At 48.0% G+C, this 13,619-nt stretch overlaps 1 protein-coding gene across 1 annotated transcript in view; it reads left to right on the forward strand.

Annotated features, from left to right (window-relative positions):
- The window catches only part of rnf122 (ring finger protein 122), a 43,992-nt gene extending 32,495 nt beyond the window's left edge, over nucleotides 1-11,497 (forward strand). Inside the window, exon 6 of the mRNA XM_078428713.1 lies at nucleotides 9,838-11,497. Within this exon, the coding sequence (XP_078284839.1) occupies nucleotides 9,838-9,952 (115 nt within the window). The 3' untranslated portion in view covers nucleotides 9,953-11,497. The remainder of the gene's footprint in view (nucleotides 1-9,837) is intronic.
- The last annotated feature ends 2,122 nt before the right edge of the window (nucleotides 11,498-13,619 follow it).

The following is a 13,619-nucleotide window of genomic DNA, read 5'->3' on the forward strand; positions in this document are numbered from 1 at the left end:
TCAGCTTTAAACCACTGTGGCCATGCAGTCAGTTACCACCGGAATCTGAAACCAGTTGTGACGAGTTATGCAGAAATATGACGTTGGTTTTCCCCAAAACATTGTCTCCAACAGTAAATCTCATGATTCACATTTAATTAATTCGGTAACTGTGAATGTTAGCTTGTACTAAAAACTGAATGCTGAGATATGGAAATGCTTTCTACCTTACTCGGCAGTGGTCAATGATTACTTGTTTCCTGTCTGTGCAATGTTACACAACCTTGAAAAAAAATGATACAAATTGCTGGAGTAACTCAGCGGGTTAGGCAGCATCTCTGGACCACATGGGTAGGTGACGATTCAGGTGGGGACCCTTCTTCAGACTGATTGTGGTGGTGGTGGGGGGGGGGGGGGGAGAAAGCTGGGAGAGAGGAGGGGTAGGAAGCAGTTTGGCGGGTGATAGGTAGACCTTCTTCTTTAGAGTCTATCATCCATGTTTCAAATGTTACATCACTGTCATCGTCCGTCCTGTAAAGGGCACGAGCCTCCGGCGACGATCAGTGGGAGCCATCACTTGTACAATAGATGATGGTGGTAGCAGAATTAGCTCTGGACACTTCCAGCTTCCAGCCCCGCAACGTAGACACTTCTGCTATGGGGCCGATAGGTAGATACAGATGAGGGTTTTAAAAACATTGGTAGATGGTTGAACAAAGGCCAGACATTAAAAGACAAAAAGTGTGAGATAAACATAGGTGGGAATTGTGAAGCCAGTGGAAGGAATATGGATGGAAGGGGGGGGGGGGGGGGGGGGGGAGATGAGGGGGGGACGAGCGGGGTAGGTGGGGGTTAGGTTAGTTAATGTAGAAATTGTAGAATTTAATGCTCAATGGGTTGTAAGCGACCCAAATGGAGAAGGCCCAGGACAGAAAGGTCAGAGTGGGAATGGTGGGGGGAGACTATTACACTACATTTATCCAGCGTGTCACTCAGTACAGTGTCAGGGTGCCTGTCCTCACTCAGTCCGACTGCAAAGCAAGGTGATGTATCCTCCCCTACATTGCTACCCTGCCTATTCTCTGCACTGTTTCTACCTGCAGTCTCTCACTTCTGTGCCCAGTGATTTGTTCTGTTGTCTGTTACTTCTACACGTGGTTTTTTGTTCAATATATTCCTTGTGCACAGATACCTGTTTTGTACAATATGACTGTGCTTCAAAAGTAGGTCGATGCAAGGTATATCATTGTTATAAAGTGCTTTGGAAAAGCAGTGTAAAAATGCAAGTTAGTCAATGTTTCTCTTCATGCAGCTGGAACGGACTTCATTTCTCTTGTTGTAGTGCTTGAACTTGTATTCCCCATACCACATTACAAGCCCGCACTCGTCTCTCTCTGTATAATCACACTGGAGATGTATTGAAGTATTTCACTCCATACAATGGCACACCGTCTGTATGGTTTCAGCTGTACTGTGTCATAGATACATAGATACATAGATAACAAGTGTAGGACTAGGCCATTCGGCCCTTCACATTCAATGTGATCATGACTGATCATCCACAATCAGTACCCCGTTCCTGCCTTCTCCCCATACCCCTTGATTCCACTAGCCCTAAGAGCTCTATCTAACTCTCTCTTAAATGCACCCAGTGAATGGGCCTCCACTGCCTTCTGAGGCAGAGAATTCCACAAATTCTCCATGTGAAAAAGTTTTCCCTCATCTCAGTTCTAAATGGCCTACCACTTATTATTAAACTGTGGCCCCAGGTTCTGGACTCCCCCAACATCGGGAACATGTTTCCTGCATCGAGCGTGTCCAATCCCTTAATAATTTTATATGTTTCTATAAGATCCCCTCTCATCCTTCTGAATTCCAGTGAATACAAGCCCAGTCGACCCATTCTTTCTTCATATATCAGTCCGTCCATCCCAGGAATTAACCTCGTGAACCTACGCTGCACTCCCTCAATAGCAAGAATGTCCTTCCTCAAATTAGGAGACCAAAACTGCACACAGTACTCCAGGTGTGGTCTCACCAGGGCCCTGTACAACTGCAGAAGGACCTCTTTGCTCCTACACTCAACTCCTCTCTTTAGGAAAGCCAACATGCCATTAGCTTTCTTCACTGCCTGTTGTACCTGTATGCTTACTTTCAGTGACTGATGTATTTGGGCACCCAGATCTCGTTGTACTTCCCCTTTTCCCAACCTGACACCATTCAGATAATAATCATCCTTCCCATTCTTGCCACCAGAGTGGATAACCTCAGAGACACTTCGTGACCCGTTGAGTTACTCCAGCATTTTGTCTCTACCTTCGATTTAAACCAGCATCTGCAGTTTTTTTCCTATACAATGGCACACTGTCTATACGGTTTCAGCTGTACATTGTCAACCTGCCATGCGTGTTTTTTAACTCTGTTCAATGGCTCCCCTGTACCCAGTGACCAGTGATGTACAAGAACACACTGGCAATAATCAGTGGTTCATGCTGTACATTGGTGCACTCCTCCCATCCTCTCAGTAACGCCCCCCAGATTCTACCACTCACCGGGGGATTTTCTAGTGGCCAATTGATCTATCAACCTTAATTCCCATAATATTTAAAAATCTATTGATCTCTATCTTGAATATACTCGGTGACTGAGCTTCCACTTGCTCTGGGGGAGTGAATCCCAAAGATTTGATATCTTTGGTGAAGAATTTCTTTCTGATCTCTGCTCAGATGCCGATCACATGTTTGCAGATTATGATCTGTTTCAGGACACCTCAGTAGAAGGAAACATCAACACTGCAGGTATCAGGTCAAGCCTCTCAGGAAGGCATTTCAACCTCTCCCATTTATAGCAAAAGGTCATAGAGTCGTACAGCATGGAAACAGGCCCCCCGGCCTACCAATCCCATGACAACCATCAAGCACCCAATATTACACATATTCAACCAAAACCCATTTTATTCTCCCCACATTCCATCAACTCTCTCCAGATTCAACTTACTGCAACAAATCAATTGATCAGAACAAGATAAGATAAATGATCTTATACAGTATTATAAATTATGCAGAGAGATGTGAATTTGTGGAATTCTCTGCCGCAGAAGGATGAATTAAAAAGAGAGTTAGATAGAGCTCTGGGTGCTAGCGGAATCAAGAGATGTGGGGAGAAGGCAGGCAGCGGTTACTGATTGTGGATGATCAGCCATGATCACAATGAATGGCGGTGCTGGCTCGAAGGGCCAAACGGCCTCCTCCTGCACCTATTTTCTATGTTTCTGTGTTTCTAAGAGAGGGACTAATATTGTGATGGGGAAATTTGCAAGAGTTGAGTGGGAGGGTTTAAACAAGCCTGGAGATGGGTGGGGATGGGTGCAGGGGTGAGATCTAAAGGACTGGTGCAACAGATGAGGAAGTTGAAGCAAATATAAGGGTTTAAAGGAAGCAAGTACAGTCAGCAGGTCAGGCAGGTTTAGGGCAGGTTTGACTAGCTGTACTATTGTTTAAATATGAGACGCCTGGCCGGTAAAGCAGATGAACACAGAGCATAGATCGCTATCTCGGATTGTGATAGTGATCACGGATGACCTAGAGAGGATAGTCCAGTGGGAAATGTTCAGTCAGTCGGTATGGGTAGAATTTAAAAGTAAAAAAGAGCTAATAATTTTGATGGATTTAGAACATTGAACGTGGAACAGTACAGCAGAGGAAGAAGGGTCTCGACCTGAAACATCACCCATTCCTTCTCTCCAGGGATGCTGCCTGACCCGCTGAGTTACTCCAGCATCTTGTGTCTATAGCAGAGGAATAGGCCCATTATGTCAAACATGATGCGAAGCGAACTAATCTCATCTGCCTGTGCATGATCCATACCCCTCCATTCCTTGCGCATACCCGTGTCCACCTAAAAGCCTCTTAAACACCACTATCGTATCTGCCGCCACTGCCAACCCTGGCAGCACATTCCAGACACCCACCAGTCTCTGTGTAAAAAGACCTGTCACGCACATCTCTATTAAAATTATAGGCCCCCAGTAGACAGCGAGAATTAAAGGTGCAAATGGGTAGGGAAATCACAGCAACGTGTTGGCCCTGAACTCACTCCATCTCATTTTTAGAAGCCTCCCACTTGCCTTCACCTGAAAACGACAAATCTTACCTGGAAACAAAGTCTTCCCACCTTTGACTCCATCTGCACTTCACGCTACCAAGAAAAGCAGCCAACATAAGCAAAGACCTATCCCACCCCAGTCAAACCTTCTTCTCTCTGCTTCCGTCCGGCTGAGGATACACAGCTTGAAAGCGCGCACCACCAGGCTCAGGAACAGCTTCGTCTCCTCTGTTATCAGGCTTCTGAATGGTCCTTCCCTAAGTAGGGTACTGTCCAGTTCACCTCTACTTCAATGAGGACATTGGACTTTGTCTAAGAAACTGATGCACAGCAATGCTGAGAACTATATTCTGCACTCGATATCTTCCCCTTTGCTCTCCCTTTTGTACTTGAATTTGAACCAAATAACCTATGTAAGGTATACATGTTTTCATATATCATATATATACAGCCGGAAACAGGCCTTTTCGGCCCTCCAAGTCCGTGCCGCCCAGCGATCCCTGTACATTAACACTATCCTACACCCCACTAGGGACAATTTTTACATTTACCCAGCCAATTAACCTACATACCTGTACGTCTTTGGAGTGGGACAGCATGCAAATCAAAACTTTTTACTGTACCGCAACACATGTGACAATAATAAACCTAACCGTAATTACCTGAAATCAAATATAATAGGGTTGGAGTTGGTGAATCATAATGTTAGGGGATTAGATGGGGCACAATTTGTTAAGTGTGGCCAGGAAAGTTTTCTGAAGCAACATGTCGATGGATCTACTGGAAAGGAGGCAACACTGAAACTTTCCTTGGGAAATGAGGCTGGCAAAGTGACTGATGTGTCAATGGGGGAGCACTTTGGGATCAGTGATCATAATTCTATTAGTTTTAAAGTAGTTAAGGGAAAAAATTGTACTGGTCCACAAGTTAAAATCCTAAATTGGGGCAAGCCTAATGTTGTGGGGATTATACGGGAACATGCAAAAGTTAATTGGGAAAAGTTGTTTGCAGGTAAAGGGGCGAGGCATTTAAAAATGAGATCGGGAGAGTTCAGGATATAGATTTAGATTTTTTTTAGATTTAGAGATACAGAGCGGAAACAGGCCCTTCGGCCCACCGGGTCCGCGCCGCCCAGCGATCCCCCCACACTAACACTATCCTACATACCCCAGGGACAATTTTTACATTTGCCCAGCCAATTAACCTACATACCTGTACGTCTTTGGAGTGTGGGAGGAAACCGAAGATCTCGGAGAAAACCCACGCAGGTCATGAGGAGAACGTACAAACTCCGTACAGACGGCGCCCGTAGTCAGGATTGAACCTGAGTCTCCGGCGCTGTATTCGCTGTAAGGCAGCATCACTGCGCCACCGTGCCGCCCTTAATGTTGTTATTAGAGTGAAAGCCATTGAGGTTCTGGTCAGGAAACCGAAGGAGGCGTATGTCAGGTACAGGCTTCTGGGATCAAGCAAATCATGTGAGATGGGGATATACTTGAGACAGGAATCAGGAGAGCACAAAGGGGATGAGATATCTCTGGTAGATGTAAAGATGAATCCTATGAGGTTCTATAAGCATATTAAGAGCATAAAAATAATTTTGAAGCTCATAAAGACAGATAGGTATTTCCTAGGTCATTGTGGGAAGTAAGGGAAGAAATCGCAGGGATTGTGGCAGGGAATTTTGGATTTTTATTTGTCACAAGTGAGATTCGTGAAGAATGCAGGATGACAAATAATCTACCTTGATTTAAGGTGAGCCGAACATTATTCCCTGGAGGGGTTTCTGAGAGACAGTATCTGTCTGCATTTGGAAAGGCAATGGCTGATCAGGGATAGTCAGCATGGCTTCGTACGTGGGGAAATTGTGTCTCACAGATTTGAATATTTTGAAGAGATGACAAAGAGAACTCATGGACTTCATCAAGGCTTCAGATAATGTCTCGCAAGGTCAGCTAATCCGGGAGGTCAGAACACATGGGACTGAGGGAGAGATAGCCAATTGGATGCAAAATTGGCTTGGTGGAAGGTGTCAGAGGGTGGTGGTGGGGGGTTGTCTTTCCAATTGGAGGCCCGTGACCAATAGTGTGTCGCAGAAACGAGTTCTCGGTCTCCTGTTCCTTGCCGTATTGATTAATAATTTGGATGAGAATATAGATGGTATGAAAATTGTTGGTGTGGTGGTGAGTGAAGAATGTTATATAAGAACTGCAGCAGGACTTAGACCACCTTGCAGCCCTTCTCAAATCAAGGCACAACATTGGATGAGAACATATGTTCTTTATTACTTTATTAGCCATGGTTTGCAAGTTTGCAGATGACACAAAAGTGGGTGGTTGATCGTGAAGATGGTTGTCAAACATTGCAGCAGAATCTTGATCAGTTGGGAAGATGGGCTGAGGAATGGTTGATAGAATTTAATACGGAGAAACGTGCAGTGTTGCATTTTGGGAGCACCAACATGGGCAGAACCTATAGAATGAATGGTCGGGCACTGGAGAGTGTTGCAGAACAGAGGGATCTCGGAGTGCAGGTAGATATTTTGTTGTGAGTGGCATCACAGGCAGAAAGGGTGGGCAAAAAGGCATTTGGCACATTGGCCTTCATCAGTCAGAGCATTGAGTATAGAAGTTGGGAGGTCATGTTGCAGTTGTATAAAATGTTGGTGAGGCCGCATTTAGAGTATTGTGTTCAATTTTGGGCACCATGTTATTGGGAAGATGTGAAGCTGGAAAGGATGCAGAGAAGATTTACAAGGATGTTGCCAGGATTTGAGGAGCTGACCTAAAGGGAGAGGTTGAGCAGGCTAGGACTCTATTTCTTGGAGCACATCCTCATAATCATACGTTATTAGCCAAGTAATGTTTTGCAACATACGAGGAATTTGTTCCGCCATACAGTCATACCAATTAAAAGCAACAGAACACACCAAATACATTTTTAAACATTTACCACAGTGACTCCTCCACATTCCTCACTGTGATGGAAGGCGAAAAAAAAGTTCAATCTCTTCCCTTCTTTGTCCTCCCGCGGTCGGGGGCCTCGAGCCTTCCGTTGTCGGGGCTATTTGACTCCCGTAGCCGGCTGCGTTTGGACCCACTGCTCCTGCATCGGTGGGGATCTCAGCTCCCCCGCGCCGGGTGATCGGACCTGGGTCGGGGCTGGTCGAAACCTTCTGCGGCTGGAGTTTCCCGACATCAGTCTCTACCCAAGACTGTGAGCTCCTCGATGTTGAAATCCGCAGGCCGGGGTTGGAGCGTCGATCCCGGGCAAGGGATTGCACGCTCCGATGATAAGTCCACGTCTACGCGATGGGGCTCAAAGTCAGTCTCGAGCAAGGCCACCAGCTCCACGATGTTAGGCCGCAGAGCCTATGGGGAACGACCAGAACTCAATACTCCAAATGCGGCCTAACTAGTCCTGTAAAGCTGCATCATTGCTTCCTGGCTGTTATGTGCAATATCCAGACTAATGAAGACAAGCATACCATACGCCTGCTTTACCACTCTTCAATTAGAATTACAACGGTTAAAAGACCATTATAGCAGCTACATGAATAGGAAAGATTTAGCGAGATATGGGCCTCATGCAAAGAGGACTAGCTTAGCGAAGTATCTTGGTGAGCGTGGGCGAGTTGGGCTGGAGACCTGTTTCTGTGCTGTGTCACTGGGAATCCATGACTGCACATTTTCTGACTGTGGGAGAAAACTGGAGCATCCGGGGCAAACCCACACAGTCACAGAGAGAAGGTACAACCTCCACACAGACAGCACTGGAGGTCAGAATCGAACCAGTGTAGCTGGAGCTCCGAGCAGCAGCCTCACTACTGGTGCCAGTGTGTCCCCCCCTTGACATTTAAACTCTGGTGGTCTCTGAAGAAATACAGACTATTTCTAGCATTTTTATTATTCTCAGGGCCAGCATTATGCTCTGGCTCTGCCTAAGTACATGTACAAAGACACACTACCTATACAGTATTTTGGACATTACAGGCCTTTTGCTGGTGTTTCACATAGTACACTGCTGAACTGGCTGAACGTGGTCATAAGATCATAAGGACATAAGGATTAGGAGTAGAATTATGCCATTCGGCCCATAAAGCCATTCAATCATGGCTGATCTAGCTCTCCTTCCCAACCCCATTCCCCTGCCTTCTCCCCATAACCTCTGACACCCGTACTAATCGAGAATCTATCTATCTCTGCCTTAAAAATATCCATTGACTTGGCCTCCACAGCCTTCTGTGGCAAAGAATTCCACACATTCACAACCCTCTGACTAAAGAAATTTCTCCTCATCTCCTTCCTAAAAGTACGTCCTTTAATTCCAAGGCTATGACCTCTAGTCCTAGACTCTCCCACTAGTGGAAACATCCTCTCCACGTCCACTCTGTCCAGGCCGCTCACTGTTTTGTCTGTTTCAATGAGGTCCCCTCTCATTCTTCTAAACTCCAGCAAGTACAGGCCCAGTGCCGACAAACGCTCATCGTACGTTAACCCATTCATTCCTGGGATCATTCTTGTAAACCTCCTGTGGACCCTCTCCAGAGCCAGCACACCCTTCCTCAGGTATGGTGCCCAGAATTGCTCACAATATTGCAAATGCGGCTTATCAGCCCCTTATAGAGCCTCAGCATTACATGTTGGGTGTTGTACAATGGCCTGCTGCCTCTATCGTGGTGTGTTGCACGTTATACAATGTCCTGCTGCCTATATCCAGTGCTCTGTTGCACATTGTACAATGGAGTGCTGCCTGTATCCACTGCTGTATTACATATCGCTTAATGGCGTGCTGCCTATATCCAATGCAGTTTTACACATAAGACAATGGTGTGTTGCCTGTAGGGTTGCCAACTTCCTCACTCCCAAATACGGGACAAGGTGACGTCACCGCCCCGCGCCCCACATGACCTCACCCAGCCAGCGGCCACGTGCTCCATCTCCACCAGTGATGGCCGCCTGGGCCGGGAGGCGGGTTGCTATGCAACCTCCGTTAGGTGAACACACTTAGCCCCGCTCCCCGAACACACTCCATTAGCCTACACTGTCCGGGCCTACAGCAGCCCCCAGGCCTACAGCGCCCCCGGGCCTAATACGGGACAAGGGCCCGGGGGGTGCTGTAGGCCCGGACGCTGTAGGCCCTGACACTGTAGGCCCCAATGCTGTAGGTCCAGAAAGTTTAGGTCCGACATTTTGACAGTCTAGGTCCGGAGGCCCGGGCTCCGCCTAACGGAGGTTGCATAGCAACCCACCTCCCGGCCCTGGCGGCCGCCATTGGTGGAGCAGGAGCACGTGGCCGCTGGCTGGGTGAGGTCAGGTGGGGCGCGGGGCGGTGACGTCACCCTTTATCCCTTATTTGGGAGTGAGGAAGTTGGCACCACTACTAATACGTGACAAGGGCGGTCCCGCACGGGACAAACTAATTTGGCCCAAAATACGGGATGTCCCGGCTAATACGGGACAGTTGGCAACCCTAGCTGCCTGTATCCAGTGTTGTGTTGCTGCGTTATACAAAGGCCTGCTGCTTGTTCCCAGTGGTGTGCTGTACGTTGTACAATGGCGTGCTGCCTTCATACAGTGCTGTGTCACACGTTGTACAATGGCGTGCTGCCTGTATCCAGTGTTGTGTTGCTGTGTTATACAAAGGCCTGCTGCTTGTCCCCAGTGGTGTGCTGTACGTTGTGCAATGGCGTGCTGCTGTATCCAGTGCTTTGTTGCCTGCTCTCACTTTCTGATGTTCTATGGCTTTCCGCAGGTGTCTGGTGAAATGGCTGGAAATCCGCTGTGTGTGTCCGATGTGCAACAAGCCCATCGCAGGAGCACCGGAACAGCAGCAGGCAATCGGCACTCTCCTGGACGAGCTCGTCTGACACGTGTTCAAAGTTGCAACGCATCGGCAGAAAGTCAGAGCACCCAGGAATCGAGAGAGCTTGCTAGTTTTATTTTGTTTCTTTGACTTGTGATCGGAAGTGTTGGAGCGTGAGCAGGTCTGAGCCCCACCGTGTGCTTCAGCATCCAGGAAGGAGTGAGTTGGGGGGGAAACCTCCGGTAGACTTGCCGTACATCTGCGGACGAACGGAACGCCTCCAGCCTTTCAGTTTCATGACTAAGCTCCTTAATTGTGAACGGCAGGGAGCCTGTTGGTGAGTTGCTGTCCACACAAGCCAAAGGGCCTAGGCTTGTGCTGGCTTTGTCGATCACGACTGTGGCAATAGTTGGAGAAGCTGCAACACTGTGGGGGGAGGGTCCCCATCCCCCCCATCCCCCCCATCCCCCCCATCCTCCCATCCCCCCCATCCCCCCACTCCCCCCCCTCGCCTCGCCCCCCCCCCCCCCCACCATACAGACCCGTGCATGTGGACAGGGATCGGCTTGGAGGTGATGCTTTCCATAAATTGATATCTGGCTAGATTTACACGTCCAATACACGGCTGGATAAAGCATAAGCAGAAGCGTAAACTGACAGAGATCAATGTGCTGCTTCACAGGCACTGCATAGCGACCACACGACACTGTACGTACACTGCCATGCACACAACGCTCCCTACACCTCGCTGGGCACATTGTGCAGCACCTCATGCTGGTTCTTTCACCTCACAGGATGCAGGGATCACAATGTGCTTCCTTCATCTCAGACTTACCCAGTGCAAATGCAGCGAGCGACACGGCGTACAACTATTGGCCACGAAGGGCTAGACAGAGTGAAACCTGTTTACTATCATTTGTTCAATGTGATTTTCTATATTTCGTACCCGCCAGAGTTCATGAGTTGGAATGGTTATTATAAAAATGCATGCGTAAACAGTATTAAACAATGAACTATCACCAAAAAAAAAACCCACACAAAGCGTTGGAGTGCCTCAGTGGGTCAGGCAGCATCTCTGGAGCACATGAATAAGGGCCTGGGCCAAAACATCGCCTCTCCATGTGTTCCAGAGATGCTGCCAGGCTGGCTAAGTTACTCCACCACTACTTGTTTTATTTTTTTGGAGGTTCTTAATGTCTACAATTAACCATCACCAACTGCCTGACACCAGGGAAAAATGTTCCCCTCCCTGGCAGTTCCATTTAGATTGATAAATCGTCTCCACACACCGAATGAAAGGTCTTGGTCAGAGAGACAGTGAGACCGGCTAAGCAAGCAGCTTGTGCTGCTGCACAGAGCTGGCTGGAAGTGTCTTCCTGAACTCACGAGTAGGGCACGTCTGGACCCTGGACCAGAGTTCACCCTGCAGTTAGTTATCTGTAGTGCCGCACTCCAGGTGAACTCTTCCACAACCATGCTGTATATTACGTGTCCTTTTGTTACCTACTGGCACGACTGTTTTGTATATATTTTAAATAAACACTTTGAATCCATTCCTTTTTACAAAGGAATGAAATGCATTGTAAAATAATTGTAATAAATATTTGCTTTTCCCTCTCTGGTCTCAGTGTATCTCATCTGGTGTTGTCCTCAAACTTGTAAACAGAACATAGTTCTCAACATTGTTTAGTTTGATTTAGTTTGGAGATACAGCGTGGAAACAGGCACTTCAGCACACCGAATCTGCACCGACCAGCAATCCACGCACAATAACACTATCCTACACACACGGGGAACTATTTACAATTTTAACGAAGCCAGTTAACCTACAAACTTTTGGAGTGTGGGAGAAAACCGGAGGTCCCGGAGAAAACCCACGCAGATCACAGGGAGAACGTACCAACTCCGCACAGACAGCACCCATTGTCAGGATTGAACCCGGGTCTCAGGCACTGCAAGGCTGCAACTCTACCACTGAAGAAGGGTCTCGACCTGAAACGTCACCCGTTCCTTCTCTCCAGAGATGCTGCTTGTCCCGCTGAGTTAGTCCGGCATTTTGTGTCTACATTCGATTTAAACCAGCTTCTTTCCCACATGCTCTACTGCTGTGCCACCGTGCCTCCCCTGCATCTTGTATCTTCTCATCCAGATAGTTAATGTACATGACATTTGGGTCCAGCATCGATCCCTGAGTCAAACCACCAGTCAGAGGCTGCAATCAAAAAAACACCTTCCAGCATGATCATCTCAGTCCTACTTTCAAGCCAATTATGAAGAAATGGGGAACTGCAAATGCTTGTTTACACGAAGGGGCACAAAATGCTGGAGTAACTCAAAGGGGCAGGCAACATCTATGGGGAACATGGATAGGCGGCCATTTGAGTCGGGACACTTCTTCAGACTAATTGTAAGGTGGGGAGAAGAAAGCTGAAAGGAGAGGAAGGACAATGTGTGGTAGGTAATAGGTGGACACAGGTGAGAGAGGGTTTTGATTAGGGGTGCCAAATATCTCACTCCCAAATAAGGGACAAGGTGACGTCACCGCCCCACGCCCCACGTGATCTCACCCAGCCAGCGGCCACGTGCTCCTGCTCCACCAATGGAGGCTGCCCGGGTCAGGAGGCGGGTTGTTACGCAACCTCCGTTAGGTGCACCCGGGACTCCAGACCTACACTGTCCAGATCTACACTGTCCGGACCTACATCATCCGGCCTACAGTGTCCGGGCCTAAGCCGTCCAGGCCTACAGCATCCGGGCCTACAGCGTCCAGGCCTACAACGCCCCCCAGGCCTAATACAGAACAAGGGCGGTCCCGTACGGGACAAACCAATTTAGCCCAAAATACGGGATGTCCCGGCTAATGCGGGACAGTTGGCAACCCTAGTTTTGATAGGCAGATGGTTGGAACAAAGGCCAGAGATATAAGCAGAACATGTGAGTTCAGATTGAAGAGTTGCGACTGGTGAAGCCAGTGGAAGGAATGTAGGACAAGTGGGCTCCAAGCCACAAGAGGTTCGACCAGCCCCGACTCGGGAGTCCGATCGCCCGGCGCGGAGAGCTGATATCACCCCGATGCGGAGGGCCCCATTGCCAGTTGCGGGAGACAAGATCGGCCTGACAACGGAAGGGTCAAGTGCCCCGACCGCGGGAGAACAAAGAAGGGAAGCGGGTTGAACTTTTTTTTGCCTTCTATCACCGTGAGGAATGTGGGAGTCACTGTGGTGGATGTTCATGTTAAAAAAATTATTTTGGTGTCTTGTTGCTCTTTATTGGTATGACTGTTTGGCAATCTGAATTTCACTGTACCTTAATTGGTACATGTGACAACAAACTCACCTTGAACCTTGAAGCTCCTGAATAACACAGCTGAAACTGGCCTTGACACAAGTTAAAACTTTACCTGGTGGACCAGTTCTGTCCTTTTGCATAACTATTTAAAACGTATAGAACTGTGGTCACTGTTTCCCAAAGAGCTCCTCCTCCCACCCTCCAGGCACTTGCCCTGCCCTGTACATTAGGAGTACATCAAGCTTTGTCCTCTCCCTGTTGCGCCCTCTGCATATTGCCTGAGAAAACTTTCCTGAACACACTTCATAAATTACACCCTGTCTAACCACACAGCATAAAGGACAGATGGTGTGGCAATGTCCAGCTAACTGGCCCAGGCCCAGGCCCATCCTTCACAGCACCAGGGACAGATAGAAACTCATCACTTAGTGCCCACGTGCCTT

This window comes from Rhinoraja longicauda, chromosome 36 (assembly GCF_053455715.1).
Source record: "Rhinoraja longicauda isolate Sanriku21f chromosome 36, sRhiLon1.1, whole genome shotgun sequence".
NCBI lineage: Eukaryota > Metazoa > Chordata > Chondrichthyes > Rajiformes > Arhynchobatidae > Rhinoraja > Rhinoraja longicauda.